Below are 21,621 nucleotides of genomic sequence, written 5' to 3' on the forward strand. Positions count from 1 at the left end.
ACAAAGACCTAGAATGAATCAAGAGTAGTTACAAATGAATTAATGGACCACAAAAAGAACCTCTGAACATCAGAAGATGCAAGAGTCCAAGTTAGTAACTTCCAATCAGGTGATTCAGGAAAGTTTCAGCAACAATAGGGTTATTCAACAACACTCATACATCACCAGTCAATGCAGTATATGCAATAACAGCCATAAAATCTTTGGTGACACTCATAGCGACACTACTTTCATTTGCAGTGATCTAGCTGAAACACTCAATTTTAAGAAAGAACCAGTTAAACTCAAAATCTCTGTGATAACATCTAAAAACCAGGTTGTATCTAGCCACCAGTTTAACATACTACAAGTAAGAGGCAATAAGTGAGCCTTTGCAATGAAAAACTATTTATCATCCATTTCCCCTTTTTGGGTAATCGTTTATTTTAGATTTTGATTTTGTACATCTTTTATAATGAAACTTAAACTTAAAATTATATTAAACTGCTAAATATTATTTATTTAGGCTTACTTTACTTCATTCATGTGGGCATTTAAAAATAAAACTTGCAGTACTCAAACTCCCATCAACTTATTCCTAAGACTACATACCCACATGTGACACTGCAATAAGTTGGCCTCATCTAGAACCTTTGGCAGAGGAGCTGTCTCCTAAATTTTGCAAAATGGGTTTGTTAATTGGCTTTAAATGTTCCAAGTCTTACTCCACAGAGGTGGTGAAAAAGATCAGTTATTTCCTCAGAAATCTGTGTTGGACTGAAGCATCAATTACTACAACAACACTGACAACCATGAAGATAAAATTGGTGTGAGCTATCAAATAAGTTTTACAAGCCTACAGAACAACCCCCAAACTGAAGTCTGGAGTTAAAGAGATGATCACACCATCCGAGATAATAAAGGTCCTTGAGTCAGATTTTGTTGAAAGGAATAATTATGAAGTCACTATTCTGTCTCAAGAATAGAACTATCACTATCTCTCAAGAGGATCTACAGTTTTTGGTAAGGTTGAGAAAAGGCATTATGCAGAAATGAGATGGACATTTTGAGATGCCACTCCCTTTTAAAGAAGTGAGACTAAAATAGCCAAATAATAAAGCTGGAGTAGAATCTCAAGTGAAATATCTAGAGACATCTGAAGAAAAATGAGTGGTACTACAAAGGCTATATAGCGTTTATGAAGGATAGTATGGCAATAGGAGATGCTGAAAGGGTTCCAGAGATGGAACTAAGCAACCACCCAACATGGTATATCCCTCACCATGGTGTTTAGCTTCCCCAGAAGCCATGCAAGATTCCCCAGCTATCTCTGGGTTCCACTGTCCCACAGCTCTCAACAGTATTCTGCGTAGGTTAAACAGAGTTGTGACACTCTACTCACTTTGAATGTGCTGTGATGATAAATGTGTTATAGTGTAGGGTAAATAACATATTAATGAGTTATACCTTCACACACTGTATTATTATTATAGTCTTTGTGCGTGACCAGTATTTTGTGTATGAAAGGGTGTGTTTTGTACATTTTCAAAACAAAAACCTTGGAAGGACTGGTGAAGGACAAATATCCTTGTAAGGACATTTCTTTTAGATACGGAAGTTAAATATATAGTTAGGTTTAGGGTTAGATTCAGGAAATTCTTATTTGCATGTAAGTAGTTGCATACACACAGGCCTAGTTGACATGTAGGATTACCCTATATCCTGACAATGCATGTGTGTATAATTAAAGTAATGGCAGGACATCTGTAGTCTGTTGTTCTATATTCTCATTTTACTATCCAGTGACATGCTTTGAAGTTAATGACATTCACTGTACTGTTGTTTATTCTCATAATTATCAAAACATTGGCAACCACAAAGCACTATGTTACTCCTGTTTAATCTATTGATAGTAATTTTTCCATCTTGTCTGTATAAGCCCCTGACTAAGGTACAGTGAGCAGTGCAGTTCTTGTTGAGAATGTTTATTGATATACATGTCAGGGCACTAATACCATAATGGAAGCTGTATTGCACAGTACTGGAAATATTCTCTGAATTTCAGTAATGGACTAGATCTCATTATTTCATTACGGGGAAAAATTGTTTCACAAAAACCACTGAAAGGTTTACCACCATGGAAAATGTAGACATTCTAAACCAATATGGGAATGAATGTCTGGCCTTTTTCATTGGAGTGAACCATAATGAAAATGTGAACACTGGATGGTAATTAGCAGATAATTATTTCCAATTCCATTGGTGATCTATTATGCAAACATTAGTTCAAAACATTAGGTAATTGGTTGCTGAGCTCCATCTACAAATCCTGGCCTTTGGCTCCACTCAGTGGACACTGTTGTCAATGGTACAGAATATATTTGTAAAGTTTTGCTTAAAATACTGTCTCTTTAAATGAATAAAGCAGAGATTAATAATGCTACATGTATCGAAGGATTTAACACAAGCATTCTTGTTAGTTTAAGATTATAATTATTTATAATTGCAAGCAATATAAAGCATTTCACTTTTTAAAAATACAGACACCAAGTTATTGTTGATGGAAGAGAACCCTAATTAGCCCTTTAATTGCATGAGCAAATTTTCTTACTGCAAAATCCCAGTAAAGGTGAGAAGGCTTAATTAATTTCTGCATTGTGGCAGCAGCATACAATCAACACTGATCTTCTGCTTCTGTCTTCTAATGAGATGTGTGTAATGCATTACATTCATCAACATGCATTTCGCATTGTTTGATCATGAAACCTTTTAGTCTTTAATGTTTTTAAATCAAACCACACTTTACAGACAAGTTAGCAAAACAATGTGTGACTGCAGTATGTACATTATATACATTTAATTTCATGGTGGCTAGCATGTTTGCGTCTCAGCACTAGGGTCTTGAGTTTGAGTCCTTATCTGGGTGGAGTTTCCATGTTCTCCGTGTGTCTGTGTAGGTTTCCTCGGACGTCTCCCAAAAACATGGAGATTAGCTTGATTGGATACTCTAAATTGTGCTGTGTGAATGTGTATGTGTGTGTGCATGTGTGAATGTGTGCATGTCAGGGCACTAATAATAATAAGCGCAGATAAGATAATAAGAATAAGCGCAGAATAAATGTAACTAATAATAATAACAACAACTGCAAAGCATCTTATTTCACATGAACACAATGTGCTTTATTATTAGCACATTTGTGTATTTCTGCTACACAATTTACCATAATTTACCGTGGTTGAAAAAACTTTACATAAAATATGTTATGCATTATTATGTACCTAGCAACAAAAATAATTTGACCACATTTCATCCAAAAAGATCACAATATTATGCTTGATTGCAAACAACACATTTTACACAAAGCCATTTTACACAGAATGGTAGTCTGAAAAGTAAATAATTAGTGTATCATTATAACACTAATATTCAATTGTATTAATGCTAAATTCTCAAACATATATAAATATAATAATGCAGATATCACCTGATGCATGCCTATTTTGAAGTGAGCTTTCTAAATGTGATATTACACAATAACTGTAAAATGGTAATGTACTTCCATCATGCCTTCTAGCAGAATTATAATTAGACTGCATTCTACTTCTAATATTAGGAATATTAAAATTATTTCTTTACTTTCACACTAAAATTATACAATAGAGAATGTTATACTGTAAGACATCATTATCTCATTTCTCATATACAGTATAATTGATATGGATATTATTAATAAAAGACATCCCAGAACAATACAGTTTATTGAGGTCAACATAATCTCCCTATTCATAATATTTTGATCATAACATCCTGGTATACTAAAATATTCATGCATAAAAGCTAATATGAATACCAAAGCAAAATAACAAAATGTCAATTTCTTAGTCCATTCTGCTATAATGAATTCAAGGCAGATACTATTTCATACTATTGAAGTACAGTAATATAGTTTCAGCACAAGGTATAATGTTCTTCCAACAAAAATGATATATAAAGGCTCATTTAACGTATATACTTACAGTAATGATATTAAAATTGGTTAAAATGACATGAGACTGACTCCAATCGTAGGTTAGCAGAAATTGCACTTATTGCTTTTAATGCAGCTGATCTGATTACAAGGTAATCCGCAGTACTGCTGACTTTTTTTTAAGTAAGATGACTTTATTTTGCTTACCTTTGCTACTGCTACCTTTGCTTACCTTTGCTACTGCTATTTTAGTCCTTACACTAATTCATATAAGTTTCATTGTAAATCTCCCACTGTCTGCACCATCTCCACCTCCACCCATAGATGTTCGTGGAACAAAGTCAATGGTGGCTGTATGTTTGATCTGGCCCTGACTTTGGCTCCAGAAGAACATGAACACAAAACAGATGGCCACTGAGCTCAGAAAAGAAAGGAAACCCATAGTAGTGGCAATGATAAGGGTCTTGGCGTCAAACGGGTAGGGGTTTGACACTTGACCTGACGAGTTAGTTGATGGAAGGGCCGAGGTTTCAACCCATCCCTCATCAGAGAAATAGGGAGTCGTGTAATTTCGCAGCACACTCTGCACCTGCAGAGTTGCAGAAATACTGTCATTCCCTGCAGAATTAGCTGCAATACACAGGTAATTCCCAGTGTCCTGTGCTTGGGCATAACGCACCTCCAAACTCCCATTGTTGAGCACCCGTAATCTCCCCATGGAGCTGAGTGGTGTCTGCTCGGGTGACAGCCAGGATATAGAGGGCGGAGGATACCCATCTGCTCTGCACTCAAACTGCACATTTGCTCCCTCCTCTGCTTTTGATTCTTGCAATTGCCGGTTCAGGATCCGTGCCTGTCTGCAAGCAAACACCACTGGGAGCTCCACCTCCAAAAACTCCCGGAATTCCCGCCTGCGTGCAAGAACAGGGCCAGAACATGCTGGCTGGCGACCATCAAAGTTCAGTCTCAGACGACGTCGCACTACCCACAGCAGCCGGCAGTCGCATGCCAGGGGGTTCCGGTCTAGCCGCAAGGTCTGTAGGTTCCCCACTGAGTGAAAGGCACTCTCCTCCAGGGTGGTGAGTCGGTTTGAAGACACATTGAGCAACCGGAAGTAGACTAGACCCTTGAATGCACCTGGCTCAATGCTCAGCAGGTTTCCACCAGCCAAGTGGAACTCTTGTAGCCGGAGCAATTCCCTCAGCAAGTTACCTTGTATAGATCTGATGGGGTTGTAGGACAGGTCTAAGTAGCGTAGGTAGACCAGGTGGCGCAGGGATGTGTATGGTATGCTGCTCAGGTTGCAGTTGCTGATGACCAGGGTAGTCAGGTTCAGTCCAATAAGACTGTTGCTGTTTAAGGTCTCCAGTGAGGGCCAATGAAGTATCTGCAGAGTACGAAGCTGGTGCAGCCGGCGGAAGGCATTGTTGGACAAGACGCTTATGGTGAGTCTTCGCAGGCGCAGTTTAGTCAAACTCTGTAACTGTGAAAATGCTTCAGTAGGGATGGAGGTCAGGTTACTGCGGTCCACATTCAGCACCTGTAAGTTCTTCAGGCCAAAAAAGGCTCTGTGAGAGATGAACACCAAGTCATTTTCCCCAGCATTCATTTCCATTAGGTTTCCCATCTCTTGAAATGTGAAGTCAAGAAAGACGAGTATCTCATTCTCACTGACATCCAGGCTACGAAGGTTGGGCAATCCGGAGAAAACGCCCACTGCGATGATCTTTAGGCGGTTCCTTTTGATTCGCAAGAATCGTAGGTTTTTAAGACCCTGAAATGCCTCCACCTCAATCATAGATATAATATTCTCACTAAGGTCCAGTTCCTCTAGCTTGGAAAGACCGTAAAATTGCCGCCGACCCAATGTCTTCAAGCGGTTGCCAGAAAGGTCCAGCTGCTCGGCATTGCCTGGCAGGCCTTCAGGAACAACTGTAAGGTGTTTTGAGGAGCAGTTGATTTCTAATGTGTTCTGCCGACAGACACACTTCTGAGGGCATGGCCAGGGCAGATCAGCTGTTGATAAAGTTAGACACCACAGCAGCAGGAGTGCCCACATCCCCAGCTGGCCAGAGAGCTCCATGAACATCTTACCTCCTGCCTGTTGTAACAACAAAAGCAGTCTCATGAGGAAAGATTTACATAGCAGATCAACATCAGATGAAAACCTGTGAGAAATAATTAGGTTCATTAACTATTAAGTAACCCTTAGTTGCTTAACTGTTATTGCCTAATGTTAGTAGGTGTTACATAAAAATGTTTCATGGTGCCAACCACAAAATGGTCTACAAGGAGTCAGATTAAACAAGTTGGATGCTTGTTACTCCTGAATCTCAAGAGATAAACCATGTAGACAACCATATTAGCAACTGGTCAAGAGGAATGTGTCACTGACAGCCTAAATATATAGCTTTCTATTGTTCTAAGGCAAAGGAACAAAGATCATCGCTAATATTAAAATATAAGTATAATTTGCAATGTATTGCTGTAAAACTTACCACTTTGCTTTTGTAGTGCAAGTTCTCATAACCAACTTCTTTCAGGTTCCAGTCTGGCTTGAGCTCAGTCCTATGACAAGCTTATATAAACAAGAAGATCCAGACAACCTACAACCCTGAAAACAAAACAAAAATTATGGTTCTGGCTTTCCTTATGCAAAGTGCTGCTAATAACAAAAATAACCAAAAGAAAAAAATGTCCTAATTCTGCTTGTGCCTTTAACAAAGCTCAGTCCTAAACAGCTGTCAGATGAGGTTGCATGGGAGATGTCTACAGTAACAAGCCCTGAATCTGACCAGTCATCTGGAGTGAAGCATGCTGTGAAACTTCCAGAGGGACTAATGTAAGGAAACAGGTCTGTATATCATGGTCACACTGATTTAAACTGATGCCAGAGGAACAAAAGGGACTTAAATTAGGACTTATGCAACTATCCATGTCTGCACACTGAACTGATTCAAAGCGAGTTCAAAGACATGCCAGTGTTACATGAATTCAACCCAGCCATTGACGTAATTTGATGCCTTTTGTTGTCATAAGTATATTTTGCAACTGTATACTTTGCTATGTGAAGCATATGAGTCCTCTATAGTTGTAAAATCAGAAAAATGTTTGTTTGTGCTAAATTTAGCATAAGCATCAGTGCATATGCTAATGCAGCTATAATTCACAAATGGATCCTTTAAGTTAATAGGCCTCACCAGCCAGCCTAAACATACACTGCTTTACACACCCTGACATTCATTTATGTCCCTCATATTCATAATGTGTATCATCCATAGTAGAGAAATGTACAAATAGTTCTTAAACTGATTTTTGAAACATGATAAAACATCTAAAATCTTAAAACATGAAAGTAATTCCATTTATATATATATATATATATATATATATATATATATATATATATATATATATATATATATAAAATTTATCTTTTATATATAAGCACTTTGTGTGAACAGCTGATGATGGACCTCTAAAAGTGCAAAAAATGGAAAATTTCAAAAGAGAATATAAGAGAATAGAAAAATCTGAGCAGGTGGCTGAATTAAACAGACTTCCCAAACCTGATGCTTAGTTCATAAAGGAGAGACTTAATAATTTGGCTGTTCTGTCCATTTAAAATGCCAGAGACAGGAATTTGGACATTATATAATGTCATGACTTAGATAGAGGTCCTACAGAATATTCTATTTAGGCCACTGCTTGTCAGTCATTTTTGTTGTTATCCACTATGCTAACATATTACATTACATTTACCTGTCACTTTTATCCAAAGCAACTTACAATTATGACTGAGTACAACTTAAGCAATTGAGGTTTAAGGGTCTTGCTCAGGGGACCAATACTGTTCACTTGGCAGTGGTGAGGCTTGAACCAACCTTCCAATTACAAGTCAAGTATATTACCCACTGAGCTACCAGTGCCCACTGCTAACACTACAGTATTCCTTTGTATCACTGTTTTGGTTTTTGCTATGTCTGGCTTTTGCTATTTCTGGCATCATTTCTTTGTCTCATGGCTATACAACCAGGTTAATGATTATGCATTTGATCCAAATAAAAATTGCTCACCTCCGCACGTGTCCTGCCTCTACTTGCTCCATGTTATAAAAATAATGATATAATGGATATATTATTTAAAATTATTTGTGGCCATTTCACTTGCTTCATTGCAGTGTCAATTATAAATACACAAGAAAAAACTGAATTAAGTCAAATTATGGCACAAACCAAAATATCACTGACACAAGTATCTAAATAACAGTTCCTTAAAACAATGTAAGATAATGTTTTACATAAGACTGACATATCAACATAAAACATAAATGTACTCTGTTTTCATTTATGTACTTGTTAAGGTCATATTGTAAAATGATTCTGTGTATCCATTTATTTAAGCATATGCACGACAGGCTATTCATCAAATGCAAAACAATTCATCTATCAACATGGATTTATACTATAAAAACAGCAGAGAAAATGAAAAAGGGAAGAGTGGAAAAAGAAAAAATCTGAATCGAACAATCCTAAGAAAAAACAATCAGTTTCCTCTCACTCAGACCCTTCCTGAGCACTGCCTAGGCACTGATGAAGCATCTGAGGGGTCTTTGTGACAAGATGCTGACTTACAGTACATTTACTGTCAGTTTTTGCTCTACCTCTAATTTATTTTATGGAGGCAGGAGGCAGTTGTGTGGATGATTAAGGATTATGAGAGGGAGCACTGAAGAGTTGAGCATTTCTGAACGTCGTGCAAATGAGAAGTGAGTTTGACTGGACGGCTTCCAATAAAGATTGAATGGCGTATTTTTTTACGTCACAAGTTGAAATCACTGTTGTGACAAGATGGGAGGAGAGGATTATTATTGCTGTGTCAGGTTTTCCTGTACCTTTCGACGTGACTCTGCAGGAATACAGAGATTTATTTTTTAAAAATGAAGCCTGGAAGGTTTCTGAGAAAGATGGTGCTACAGGACCAATAAATCTGACTGCATTTTTAGTGACACAGGCCCAAAGTGACAAGCAGGAGGTGAAACAAGAGTTTCAATATAAATTTACCATAAGAACATACAGCATTAAGGCACTGTATTAGTGGGAGCATGCACAATATTTATGTTGTGCATCTTGTGGTTAAAAATAACAAAAAACCCAACTGAGACACAAAGCCACTGTCTTGTTTCACTCTCTCTTAAAATGAGGTAGGATAAAAATATCCAGATGTTTCCAAATTAACTAAGTTTATCCTTCAACATATAGGATACCCAACTCTCTTTAGGTGTGGAGTTAAATCTGTAATCCACTGTCTAAATGAAGGTACTTATGCCTAACGACTGCACCTTTCTGTGATCGAAAGAAATATCAACATATAAAATCAATAGCAAACCATAATTTTTATAACCTTGCAACATGTAAAATCTTTATAATCTGGAAAATATGGGGCATGCATTCCTGCACGCCATGAGTTGAGTTCAGCGGCTGCATTTATTTTTCTGCTGCTTGTAGTTTACTAGCCATTTTTCTTAGAATATCATATCAGAACACACTTTACTTTCAAATTAATAATCCACATTAGGAGACAGCACAGATTTCACAGATAGATATGTGAGCCTTAAGGAAAAGGATATATTGTGAGCTACTTTTCATAAATATAATCATTTGAGTCCCACTATGGAAATTTTGGTTATTTGCTCTTCATTATGTTGGTCTACTGTCCAGCTGTCTAATTTACTGAAACAAAGCAATGGCACTCACTGATCATCTTTAGGCCCTCCTACACTTAACAGGTTGTGGCAAAACATACAAAATGTGAAAATGATTTTACAATTTATGGATGAACATTGACGAATATAATGGAGTAAAAGTACATTTTTGACTTTGCAAATATACTCGAGTAAAAGTACCCTCTTTTAAAACGACTCTTTAAAAGTACATTTTGTTCAAAAGGGTACTTAAGTAAATGTAACGGAGTAAATGTAGCCTGTTACTACCCACCTATGATAGACTATGACCCGTCTCCAAAAAGTGACTTAGAGGCAAGTAATGTTGCTCTGTTAGCTGATGAATGGAAGCAAATGCTCCCACTATGTATAAATCATTAGTTGTGCATATCCGTAATACACCATCCAGGCTTGAGGGTAGAAATGAAGGGTTTGATGCAATGGGGAGTAAGAAGGACAATGTCCTGAAGCTAAAGTGTGCCTTTAACTTTCCAAATTCTAAGGGTTGTCTTTGTAGATTTATTAATAGCTGTAGGAGACAAGAATATTGCTTCACTGGAGAATGGCAGGCACTCTTCTCTTTCTATCTTCAGCCAGTCAACATAATTAGAAGAATCCTCTAGGCAAAAAGCAACATTTCTCACATTCACAGCCCAACAGTAGTAAAAACTATTTGGTCAGATTCTGTTTACTGATTATACAGGATTTGTAATCCCAGATGAAGGGAACAATAATAGATCATTTAAAAAATGCATTTGGCAAAAAATAAAGGGATGTCCTATACAATATATAACACTTGTGGGAGAAAGAGCATTTAATTACATTAAACCTACTCAACAGAAAATTGGGCAATATCATCCACAACATTGAACATTAGATTTGTGTTTGGCCGGGAGTGGGTGAAAATTATCTTGAAACAAAATCATTTTTTTTGTCACCTCAATTCCTATGTAGGTCATTATTTCAGGTGAAACTTTAAATGAAAAAAACCTGAGACCAGGATGTATCCTCTTCATTTAAATGTGCTTCAACTCATTTTTACACAGAAAGCATCCCAAGGATATTTACTATTTTCAGAATATTTGGAATACTAATTTTTGATCTGATATAAATAAAAGAATATTATCAGCATACAAATACATTTTTTAATTGTATGTTCAGTGTTTTATTAAAAACATTAAAAAAACGGGTGTGCCCTGATGGACTCCAGCAATCTCTAGTATTTGAAACCTATTTGATCTGAATGTATTATCTGACTAATTGCTTTTTGGTTTATTGGTAAATTGGTTTACTAGGTCTGTTCACGAGGTTCTAGGCCAGTATCTCCTGATGTGAGTTTAAAAGTACAATTGGTTGGTAAGATCCAACTTCAGATCTTTGCCTTTTTGGGGAATTAATGTTATGACTGCCTTTTCTAAGGCTGAAGGTAAAATACAATTCTCAAATTCCTGCTTGTAGACGTTTTTGCACGTAGGGGGCAAATTTATCATATTTTGATACTTCATTGCAAAACCCACAGGGACACGATGTTTTTGAACATTTCAGAGTTTATAACTTTGGAGATCTACAGTAATTGTAATGAGTCACCCCATTACAGTGCTCAGTTTGGTTTAATGTGGCAGATTACAATGAGTTAAGAATTCACCTACTGCTACAGAATTTGTGTTTGATTTAGAAGTGTACAGACATTTACAGAATTGCTGAAACCCTTTTATTTATATCTCAAGGCAGGGCCAAGGTGCTGCTATCTTCTGACAGATCACATTCCAATTTACTGAACTGCCTTCCCAAAAACTTTGTATGGTTTATCACCAAACTCATAGTTTTGTTTCATATATTTCAAGGACTTGCAAATTCTTGCTGATAGAATCTGATTCAGTATGTATGTAAGTGCTTTTGTGCTTTTCAATTGAAGGATCTATTATTTGGATTTGATTTTCAAATTCAATCAACTCTGCTATACTCCTCCTACTCTGTAACACCTGATAGAAATTACACAACCTCTTAAATAGCTCTTAAACGTCTCCCAAAGCAGAGGTGCTGATATACCAGGTTTATCCTTTGTCTCAAAGACCTCCAGATACTTTGTGGTTTCTTCAGTCTCAGAGAGAGGGCTACAGGGCAGTGATGTGATATAATGATATGATACTTAGTAATCATAAAGCATAAGTCTACCATCTATTTGAAAAGAATCTATACTTGTATAGACATTATGGACTTGTGAATAGAAGAGTATTACCTTCCATAAGTATTAAGTATTCTCCACACATTAAGCAGGATTTAATTAGATATGAAAAATATTAGCGTTAGAAGGGGGATTATAGTAACAGAAGATTTATCCAGATATTCAGTTGAAGTGTCCTCCATTGATCAAATTAGAACTGGAAATATTAGGTATCTTGTCCAATATCTTTCTGAAAAAGTCAGGATTGTCATGATTTGTCATAGGTATAGACTGCAATTTCCCAGTAACCATTTTGTGGGTATTGTTAAAATGCATCTTTGTTAAATACACTGTTATTCAGTGTTATTACTTTTGCCTTGTTTAACATAAAATGTTAAGGGAAAATTGCAGGAGCTACTTAAAGTCTGTCTACCAACACTGGAATTCCTTTCTTCATCAGACCTAATTTTAAAACACTCAGCACACTATAAACCATTTAATTACATCACTCATAAAAAATGTTGAGCAAATTCAATCCTGAGTAACTCAAAGACTCATGCTGTTCTTCTCTCATAGGTTTGTTTGTTTGTGTTTTAGAGGGGATGCACTGCCTTGCAGAAGGCACATAGCTGAACCAACAGTGATCCTAAAGCATTTCAGTGTGGTTTAATCCTTCCTATTCACAAAAAAAAGGTTTTGAAGTGTATGGAAGAGCTGACTTGTGGGATTGGCGGAGGGAATAGACTGGCTGGACTTGACTGCACTATCTCTGGAGCACTGAGCACAGCTTGCTCAAATTCAGTGCTCATTGCTCTGTTCAGTTTTTGCAAGATGGTGACTGACAGGTGCACAAGATTAATTTGGGTAGTGCACAAAAATGGGCTCACTTTCTCGCCCTACCCTTATGCCCACAACATTCACACATAAATATACAGATGTTAATTCAGTGTAAGATGTTGGTGTAGTGTGTAAAATGCATATGGAAATTAGCATGCATTAATAGTGTAAGTGGCGCTAGAGTGAGGCACAAGATGTGGTGCATCATGCAGAGAAAGATCCTGCAGCAAGACTATGACATTTGACATCTTATCCTGTGCACTATGCCAGACAACCAAAGACCATGCTATGGTTAATCTGCTTCATAGCCCAAATCTCTTCTGAAACAAAACAAACATACACATGCACGCACGCGCACACACACACACACACACACACACACACACACACACACACACACACACACAAAATCACACAATCACATGCACACATACATATTCAGCTTTTTAACTTTTGGAATTCTCTTCCATTATTAATTTCACGGTTATGGCACCTTGTTCTCTAGCCTTATCAACAGATGAAACTCATTAGTGGGCAGCTTCATCAGACTGACATCTGACACGACTGTACAGGAACAGTGGCCACTCACTCTCACTATGCTCATAACACTCACCTAACTGCAGTACAGAGGGCTGTGTAATCATAAGAAAAGGAGAACAGGGTGCCTGGTAAGTGTACCCTTGCATGAAAAGGTCAAAAATTCTGCTTCAGCTAGTCTGACTTGAAGAAAATGCGCAATAACCTTCAACACTTGCATGCAGGATGTATTAAACTTTATTCAACTTATTCAACTTAGTATTCCATCTGAGCAGCACAGCTTCATAGACAGACAGTGGACTGGGGGTCATTGACCTCTATCGCAGGCCTGACATTTGACCTCAGTGTGTAGACAGGGAGTGGGCCGGGCTGGCACTCTTGCCCCCCCTTTGTCACAGTGGTGTATTCTTAACCTGAATGACTCAGATGGCGCAACAACAGTACCTGCAGGGGACTGTTCATTCCGTCACCCTCCAAAAATACAGCAGGGCAACACTCAGGAGTATTAAGGGTTCCCCAAGCAAAAAAGAAGTACCGCACAGAGTATGGAAAGATGGGAGTTCTGAAGGATGTGTGCACGTTTTTCCTCTCAAGCTTGTCAAGAGTGCAAAGACAAATAAATGCAAATAGATTGTTCTGAGAAAAATATTTAGGCAGGATTCACATTTGTAAAAAATTAGACCTATGCATTTTCTACATCCTATATTTTATACTACACTGTCTAGTGTTCAAATGTAAGTTTGAAGCAGTCACTCTAATGTATATGTTTTCAGATTTTTAAATATGTCATAGAGAGACTGATTTGAATGCCACAGACTGCAAGTGCATGAGAGATAAAGATGTATCTGCAGAGGCTCGAAGCCTGTAAAAACCTCAGCGTACACAGCGTACATACCCAGAATTGTCATGCATTTTTTGCAGAGGTGGGAGTGTGAACACAAGTGGGCTTTTGTATATGTATGAGCTTTTCATTAAGAGTCCGTTTAACACTTTGGAATATATAGGAGGATCCACTTTGTTTCTCTGAATGTTATTGATGGTTTATAGGGAGTTTATATCTTCCTCTGGAAGAACAAAAAGCTTTGGATTAATTGTTTTTGTGGTTGAACATGAACTAACTGTGTGGTAATAAATTTTTAAACATTATTCGCTAATGAGAAACAAAGTTGTGTTAATGGCTGTGAATGATATTTGATAAACTTATTTTTGTTTTTTCATAGTTTATGTACCTGAGAGAGAGCTGAATATGCTTAATTTAAACACAAACAGAATGCACTCTTAAAAGGAAAACATAATATAATTATTATTATATGAGCCTTGAGCAATGCTCTAGTGCTGACACTCTAACATCGCTGCTGTGGAGGGAGTATGACAAGTCCTTTACAGACGCAGCCCGAGACTCACATTAATCTCACAGAGATGGGAGCAATTTTCATCATAGGGGTGCAGACAGAAAACCACAAAAAGTGAAAAGGTAAATCCAGGTTAAACTGTATATTAGGCACTAATTTGGAAACACCACTTTATTGGAAATGGCTTATAGGTATATGGTTAGAGTCTATAGTCCCTCTGTGGGCATATGTAATTCAGGAGTTAGCCACTGTCGCTAATTCTATACTTAGAAAATGTATTATGAAATAGGATGGATCCAATAAATTGGCCAGCAGAGGTGGACAGTGTAGCCAAAAACTGTACTGCAATAAAAGTGTTGTTAATTTAAAATAAAAATGACTAGAGTAGAAATAAAAGTAGTCATTTAAATTATTTCTTAATTAAAAGTAAGAAAGTATCTAGTAAAAAGACTACTCAAATAGTGAGTTCCTTTATAGGATCTAATTTAATAATCAAAACAGAACTGTAAAATCACTAATTTAGGGAGCACATGTAAACACCAAATCAAATTGCAATGAAACCTCTTGTTGCCAACTTCAAATGATACCATATCTTTAGCTAAGGAACTTTGAATACATTTAATAACACATTAATAACATTTGTGTGACAGTGCACCCTGCCCCACTCACACCTGCTATTTTCCATTTTCAGAAGCAGCAGTGTTCTTTTTGCCTTTTTTTGTCTGCACATTTCATCGTCTCATCTCCCTCCTTCCTGCGGACTTGTCCGCCTGGAAGGTTTATGCATGGTATTCCCTGGAGCTCATTTGGCGCTCATTCGCCACGGAGCTCTCCATGCAGCCAAGGATGTTTCAGAGTTCTCCCGAGAGGTATTGACTGTTCCTCACAGCTTGCCGTGGATGTCAGAGCCACATCCATCCTATGGCAGGAACCTGTTCTGGCTTTCTCGTCAGAGGCAGCAAAAATGTAGGAACATGAACACCATCCGAGGAAGAAGAGCCCCAGGGCATATTCATGTGCATGGTGGCAGCCACTTAGTTGATGATAGGAACCCCATCAATTCAAGAGGTTGTCAAGTCTGTGGCCAGTCGACATGAGGGAGCTCCGTCAACGTAGAAATGCAACATTTTCACAATGTGTCCATTAAAAGAGTCCCAGCTGACATTAGGGGGTGCAGGAGGGGGACTCAAGAGGGGCCCTGGCAAGGAAACTAGGGTACTGTCTCCATATTTCCAAGTGCAGTTGCCTGTGAGTGCCCCATCGACAAAGCTGGGCATCATCTCCCTGCCTCCAATGTCACTCAGCGAGAGGGTGGCCCCCTCAAGGAGGATAGCCACCATACTCCTGGGATGTGCAGTGTCGTTGGGCCCCAGGCCATGTGTGACATGGTGCTTGCTGTGACCCGAGCCCTATGTTGTATGGGGTTTACTGTGCCCCGAGCCCCATGTTGAATGGGGGTTACCATGCCCCAAGCCCTGGATGGCGTGGTGTTTACCATGCTCCGTACTCTGAGTGGGATAGCACTCTTCATGCCCTGTGTGCCCAGGTGGTGCCTGCTGCATCTCTTTCCCATCTGCCTTTGCTTTGACACCTCCATGGTGTTCGATATGGTGGGGTTGCCCACTGGTAGCCCCTATCAGATGGCGGCGGCCTTGCATATGGTTTGTGTTTATGTTTGGTCTTTTGTTACATGTGTCTGTGTTTTGGTTTTATGTCACACCCTATTCAGATAGTCTGTGTGCCTCATTCACCAAACAACCTGTCTTATTGTGTTGATATGACAATGTTGTTTAAGGCTGATTTGCTCATTTCTCTATATTTTTTGTCCAAGACAAAGTGGAATGTGTAAGGTCCTAATTTTTCAGGACTGAATTGAACCCAAAATTATCTTTGTCAGTATTCAGCATTCTAGCTAGCTATGCCATGTGTTATAGCTACATGAGGTTCTTGGTATCAGCTAGATATTTTGCATATGATTGTAAAAAGTATTCCACTGACTACAGGTACAAGGTAGGTGTTAATCACTGATGGGTTTCAGTAAGGGGTTTCAGTAATGGCAAAAATATAATATCACAACTTGAAGGCATTGCTGTGGTTAGCAAACAAGTTATTGAGTAGATACCAAACCAAAATAGAAAATGTAATGTATCTTACCCGAGTGCCGATGGGTGTGGAGCAGGAAGCACAGACTTCCCCCTTCGTACAAAACATTTATTGACACTAGACACGTGAAACAGAGGTGGCACTCACATAAAACATTCACGATAAACATAACCATACATTTAACATTCAAGGAAGACATATGTACACTTAACAGAAACTACACAAACCAACGTTACCACAACACAGATCTAATGCCACACATGTAGCGACAATGACCAACAATGGGAGCACACATGGACAGGGGTTCAAATAGACATGAGACATTAACAATCCTGTACAGTTGTGTGCAATCCCCGGGGGGGCGCGGCTACAACACAAACAATACACACGTGTATGACCCGCACACGGCAGGCCATATACACGTGACTTAAGGGGAGGAGCAGTCCATGCCAGAACCCTCTCCCAAGGGGCACGACTCCTGAAGCATCCACCTCTGGGACTGCGAATCCCAGGCCGCCGTGCACACACACATAGACAGACACAGCACGGCCAAGCCTGGTGCCCACCTAATACAAGGCGGGCCAGGAACCGTCAACTGGGGAGACCTCCATACACTAGGGAAAAAGGCAGCGTCCCTGCCTCTCTTGGGGTATTCCCATATGCTCCAAGTGAAGGGTGTGGAGGAAGCATTCCTCGAAGACGACCCCTCTCTGGGGGTGTGGTTCCCGTCACTCTCCCTTCCAGGATAGCGAACTCCCGAACTCCAGGCCACCATGCACACACACAGACAAGGCACGGAATTGCCCGATGCCCACCCAGCACAAGGCAGGCCAGCAACCTCCCACCTGGGAGACCTCTCCGAACGAGGGAGAAACGCAGAGTGCCTGCCTCTCTCAGGTCCTTCCGGTATACTTCCCACAACATGATGCGCCTAAAAAGACACACGAGGCGCAAATACACAAACATTGGAGCCAATCAACATATATACAAGGCACTGTGCTGCAGCACCTGCTAACCCCGCAGGCACTATTAACGTGTCCTTGGGCCCATCGGACACGTGGGGGTGCACGTCTGCCCTGGTTCCGTACGTGTGACCTCCCTTAACGGTCCTCTTTAATCCTGCTGCTCTAGGACCATCCCAGAGGAACTCCCCATCTGGGACTTTGGGCGGACCCCTCCAGTCCTCCTCCTGGTGGGTCCGTAGAGGTGGAACAACTTGGGCTCTAGCATTTTTGGTTGTAGATCTCGCCGACTCTATCGCCCTGCCCCACCCCAAAACTTTCCAGGGGGTGTTCCTCTCCCACTCTGGAATTTTTGCGATCTTAGGTAGCGGTACTCTCCCCAATCTCCTGGGATCCAGGCTGCAGGTTGGGACGTGCCTAAGCACCGTTCACTAGGAGGTCCGTTTCTTGATGGGGAAGTAGGCGTCCTGTAGCGGTTGGTCATTCTGTAACGTTGTATCTGGCCCGAGTGCCGATGGGTGTGGAGCAGGACGCATAGACTTCCCCCTTCGTGCAAAACATTTATTGACACTAGACACGTGAAACAGAGGTGGCACTCACAACGTTCACGATAAACATAACCATACATTTAACATTCAGTGAAGACATATGTACACTTAACAGAAACTACACAAACCAATGTTAGCACTACACAGATCTAATTAAGCACACACATAGCAACAATGACCAAAGATGGGGTTTAAATAGACGCGAGACATTAACAGTCCTGTACACGTGTGTGCAATCCTGGTGGTGGGGGGGGGGGGTGGCGTGGCTACACCACAAACAATGCACACGTGTATCCCCCACATGACGGGCCGTACCACGTGACTTAAGGGGAGGAGCAGTCTGTGACAAATAATGTGTGATTTGTTGGAAAACGGCTCTTAAAAGCAGATCAATTATTCTTTTTAATCTGCAAAAGTATGTACAAAATATACAATTTAGCCAGAAACACAATAAATAATTTAATTAATTAATTAATGGGAGAAAAAACATTCCACTTGTAATTATTACTTGTTCACAATTTTTATCTGACTGTGCAGCATCACTAGTTGTTTATAACAAGCTCCCTAGTGGTCTGTTGTCTCGAAGTAAAGACAACAAGCTCAAACCAGAAAAGCAAGTGTGATGCAAAAAATGCAGATGTATTTTATTTTGTTGGTTATCCAAACTGTAAGAACAGCTACACATTCCATCTGAGCTTTGTATATAATGGAAATTCTAAAAGTATGACAAATTTGTATCACTCTACTTCACTTCCCTGCGTATACTAGTTTATTCCAAAAAAAAAAAAAAAAGTGTAAGCCAAAACAAAACTATAAGGTATCAGGCAGCACATTCATAACAATTGTTTAAAATAACACCTGGTTCTTATCACTGCTATTATCAACAATTTTGAATCAATATGATTTTCTAGAATAGCGCATTTCCAATCCAAACAATCTGAAGGAAAGTTTACTCCTCATCAAGCAAATTGTAGTGATTTTTTTTTTTTTTTAAATCAGAAGAATTCCATTATAAGCTTCTAGTCTGTATTGCAAGCCACATGGAAGCAGGGCCATATTGTGCCCTGAATAGTTATGTATCTGAGCTGCATATGGGGGGGGGGGGGGGGGGTCTTGTTTAGAGGATTAGACAATCTGTATGACAGACAACTGACCCAAGACAGGCTGATTGCTACCAGCAAGCAATCACTCTCAAAACCTAAACCTAAACCAAATACAAAAGGGCAGCTGTCTTAATGTCACAGGATATGTGTGCTGATGAACTCATAAGTACATATTAACTTCTACCAGAGAAACACCTTGTAAAAATGTAATCGATTAAACATGTCTCATATCACGGCACCTCTAAGCACATCTTTTCTCATCTTTACAGTCACCCCTATTCTGATCCCCATTTGTTTAAAGCTTGTTTGGGAATACTGACATGGTGAAGCAGTGGTCAGATGAGTGCTCCATCACTTCAGCCACTTAGGCAGCATGGGTGATTTACAGGAGTCAGAGATGAATTAAGCAGAAGAGGTGACTGGTGCATTGTGGCTGTGCATTAAATCGCCTGATTAAAGTGTCCATTTGGATCCTTCCCAAGCCTACTCGCTTTGGCTCCTACTCTCATGCATATCGACAGAATTTGCTTTGCTGCAGGTTATGGGTAGTAGAGTCTGCTCTTTAAATGGCCCTTATCCTATATTTCTTTGGCTTTATCTTCCAAAATGAGTCATAATTCATTTTACATAACCATTGTCCAAGCTCTCTTCATTGTTTATAATTAAATGGGCTGTTTCTGTTACTGCATCTTTAAGACAGATATAAGATATTTGGCTGCCCTGTACTGTGCCTCATTCAAAAAATGTGAACTTCGATGTAAGTGGGAAGGACTAAACTGCTGTATGCTGAATAGGCGTAGACAGGTAAAGGAATTTGTTCTAGTAACATCAGAAAAACAGTGACTTCAAAATGGGCTGTTTTTCATCTTAGATTCCACATATGGACTATGTGGACTGGGGGAGAGAATGGTGTGTGGAATCAATATTTACATTACTTTGCATTAATTACTTTACATTCTTTAATTCAGTAAAGAGAGGGGAACTCAGTTTTTCATGATAGGGGCCTTTTCATTCTTCGCTAGAGAAAAAAAATAAGATAATACCCCAGATCATTACAGGGTTGTAGGGACTAAAACTGAATCAAGGAATCTGAGCTCATGAGAGGATTTTCACTTCATGAGAATGCACTGATCTCAAAGGTACCACATTTTCTGACAAGCAACAGTAGAAATCAGTAAGACAGAAGATGGATTGCATGAAATTTTGTTTTTATTGGGACTTCTCAATTTCACCCTGTTTGATAGTAGTGCATGAATAAATGGATGCATGAACGAATGAAAGAACGAACAAAAAAATGAATACACTGGCTACTAGCCTACTAATTTACATACATTTTAAACACTTTAAAATTGAGATAAAGAAACGTATGTTTCTGGACTTGAAATATAACCGATGAGAATGCAAGGACGTAACCCAGAAGCCCCTATACCTATCCAAATGTATTCTCTGTAGTACCAAAAATGATAACGTCCACACTGACACATGTGCTGCTGGATTATTTTTGTTAGCTGCGATAACCGACAGGCTTAGTCCACTTTTAACAGCAGCAATTAAGACAAAAGAAACTTACTGCCGACAAAACACGAGAATGCTCACAATGAACAGATAAAAAAATAAAGTAAGCAATGTGATCGTCTACATACATGAGAAAACTTCACACGTTAATCATAGCCACACAACACGAAGTTTGCGTGTCCTGTTCAAATCTAACTGCACTGCTTAGCAAGGCAAACCAAACAAAGCCCAAGAGGAAATAGAGGTTATAGTGGATCTCACCTGTTTATGTCGCAATTAAACCACTAACACTTTCCCAATGTTATTGTACCATTCTTGGTCCGCAGTTCTTTCCTCTCAGGATAACTCCTCCGCTTTTGGTCTCCTCTGTCGCGCTACTGAGCATACCTATCAGGAGACAAGACCCGAACATTTTTAATCGTTTTACTCCATTAATTTCTTCTGTGTACGACACTTTGTCCCTCGGGTCTATAAAGATAATTGCTGTGACAATTTAGGTCGACACTGCTCAGCACATGCGCTTTCACTCCCGCCTCACCTAAGTTCGACTGCACTTTCCATTTTGTTAGCTGGTACGAGATATCACAGACACGGTACTATTACATTGAAACAGTAACGTAATTTTTTATCCACTTTATGCATTTCAGAAGAAAAAAAACGTATTATCAGACTATAAGATGTAGGATTTAGAGTGTGTTCCTGATTGGCGTCTACCGTGGCAGGACTTACTGCCTTCGACAGATTCACCCCCTGTAGTTAAGCGGAGGAATAATGGGCTATTTGAGTGGTTTGAAAAGATGTCCAGTGTGCCGCAGGACGCAAGGACGCACA

The 21,621-nt window shown here is 39.3% G+C and overlaps 1 protein-coding gene across 1 annotated transcript; it reads right to left on the bottom strand.

The window, feature by feature from the left end:
• Positions 1-2,817: 2,817 nt before the first annotated feature.
• lingo4b (leucine rich repeat and Ig domain containing 4b) lies at positions 2,818-21,354 on the bottom strand. Its single transcript, XM_027006703.2, has 4 exons — positions 21,329-21,354; positions 21,052-21,177; positions 6,446-6,561; positions 2,818-6,048 (listed from the first exon to the last, which is right to left on the bottom strand). Exon 4 carries the CDS (start codon positions 6,034-6,036, stop codon positions 4,213-4,215), a length of 1,824 nt encoding a protein of 607 aa, XP_026862504.2. The 5' UTR covers positions 6,037-6,048; positions 6,446-6,561; positions 21,052-21,177; positions 21,329-21,354; the 3' UTR covers positions 2,818-4,212.
• Positions 21,355-21,621: the final 267 nt, after the last annotated feature.

This window comes from Electrophorus electricus, chromosome 10 (assembly GCF_013358815.1).
Source record: "Electrophorus electricus isolate fEleEle1 chromosome 10, fEleEle1.pri, whole genome shotgun sequence".
NCBI classification, from domain to species: Eukaryota; Metazoa; Chordata; class Actinopteri; order Gymnotiformes; family Gymnotidae; genus Electrophorus; species Electrophorus electricus.

Coding starts and splice junctions, on each gene's coding strand:
- lingo4b (XM_027006703.2), bottom strand. CDS start 6,036: ATGTTCATGGAGCTCTCTGGCCAGCTGGGGATGTGGGCACTCCTGCTG.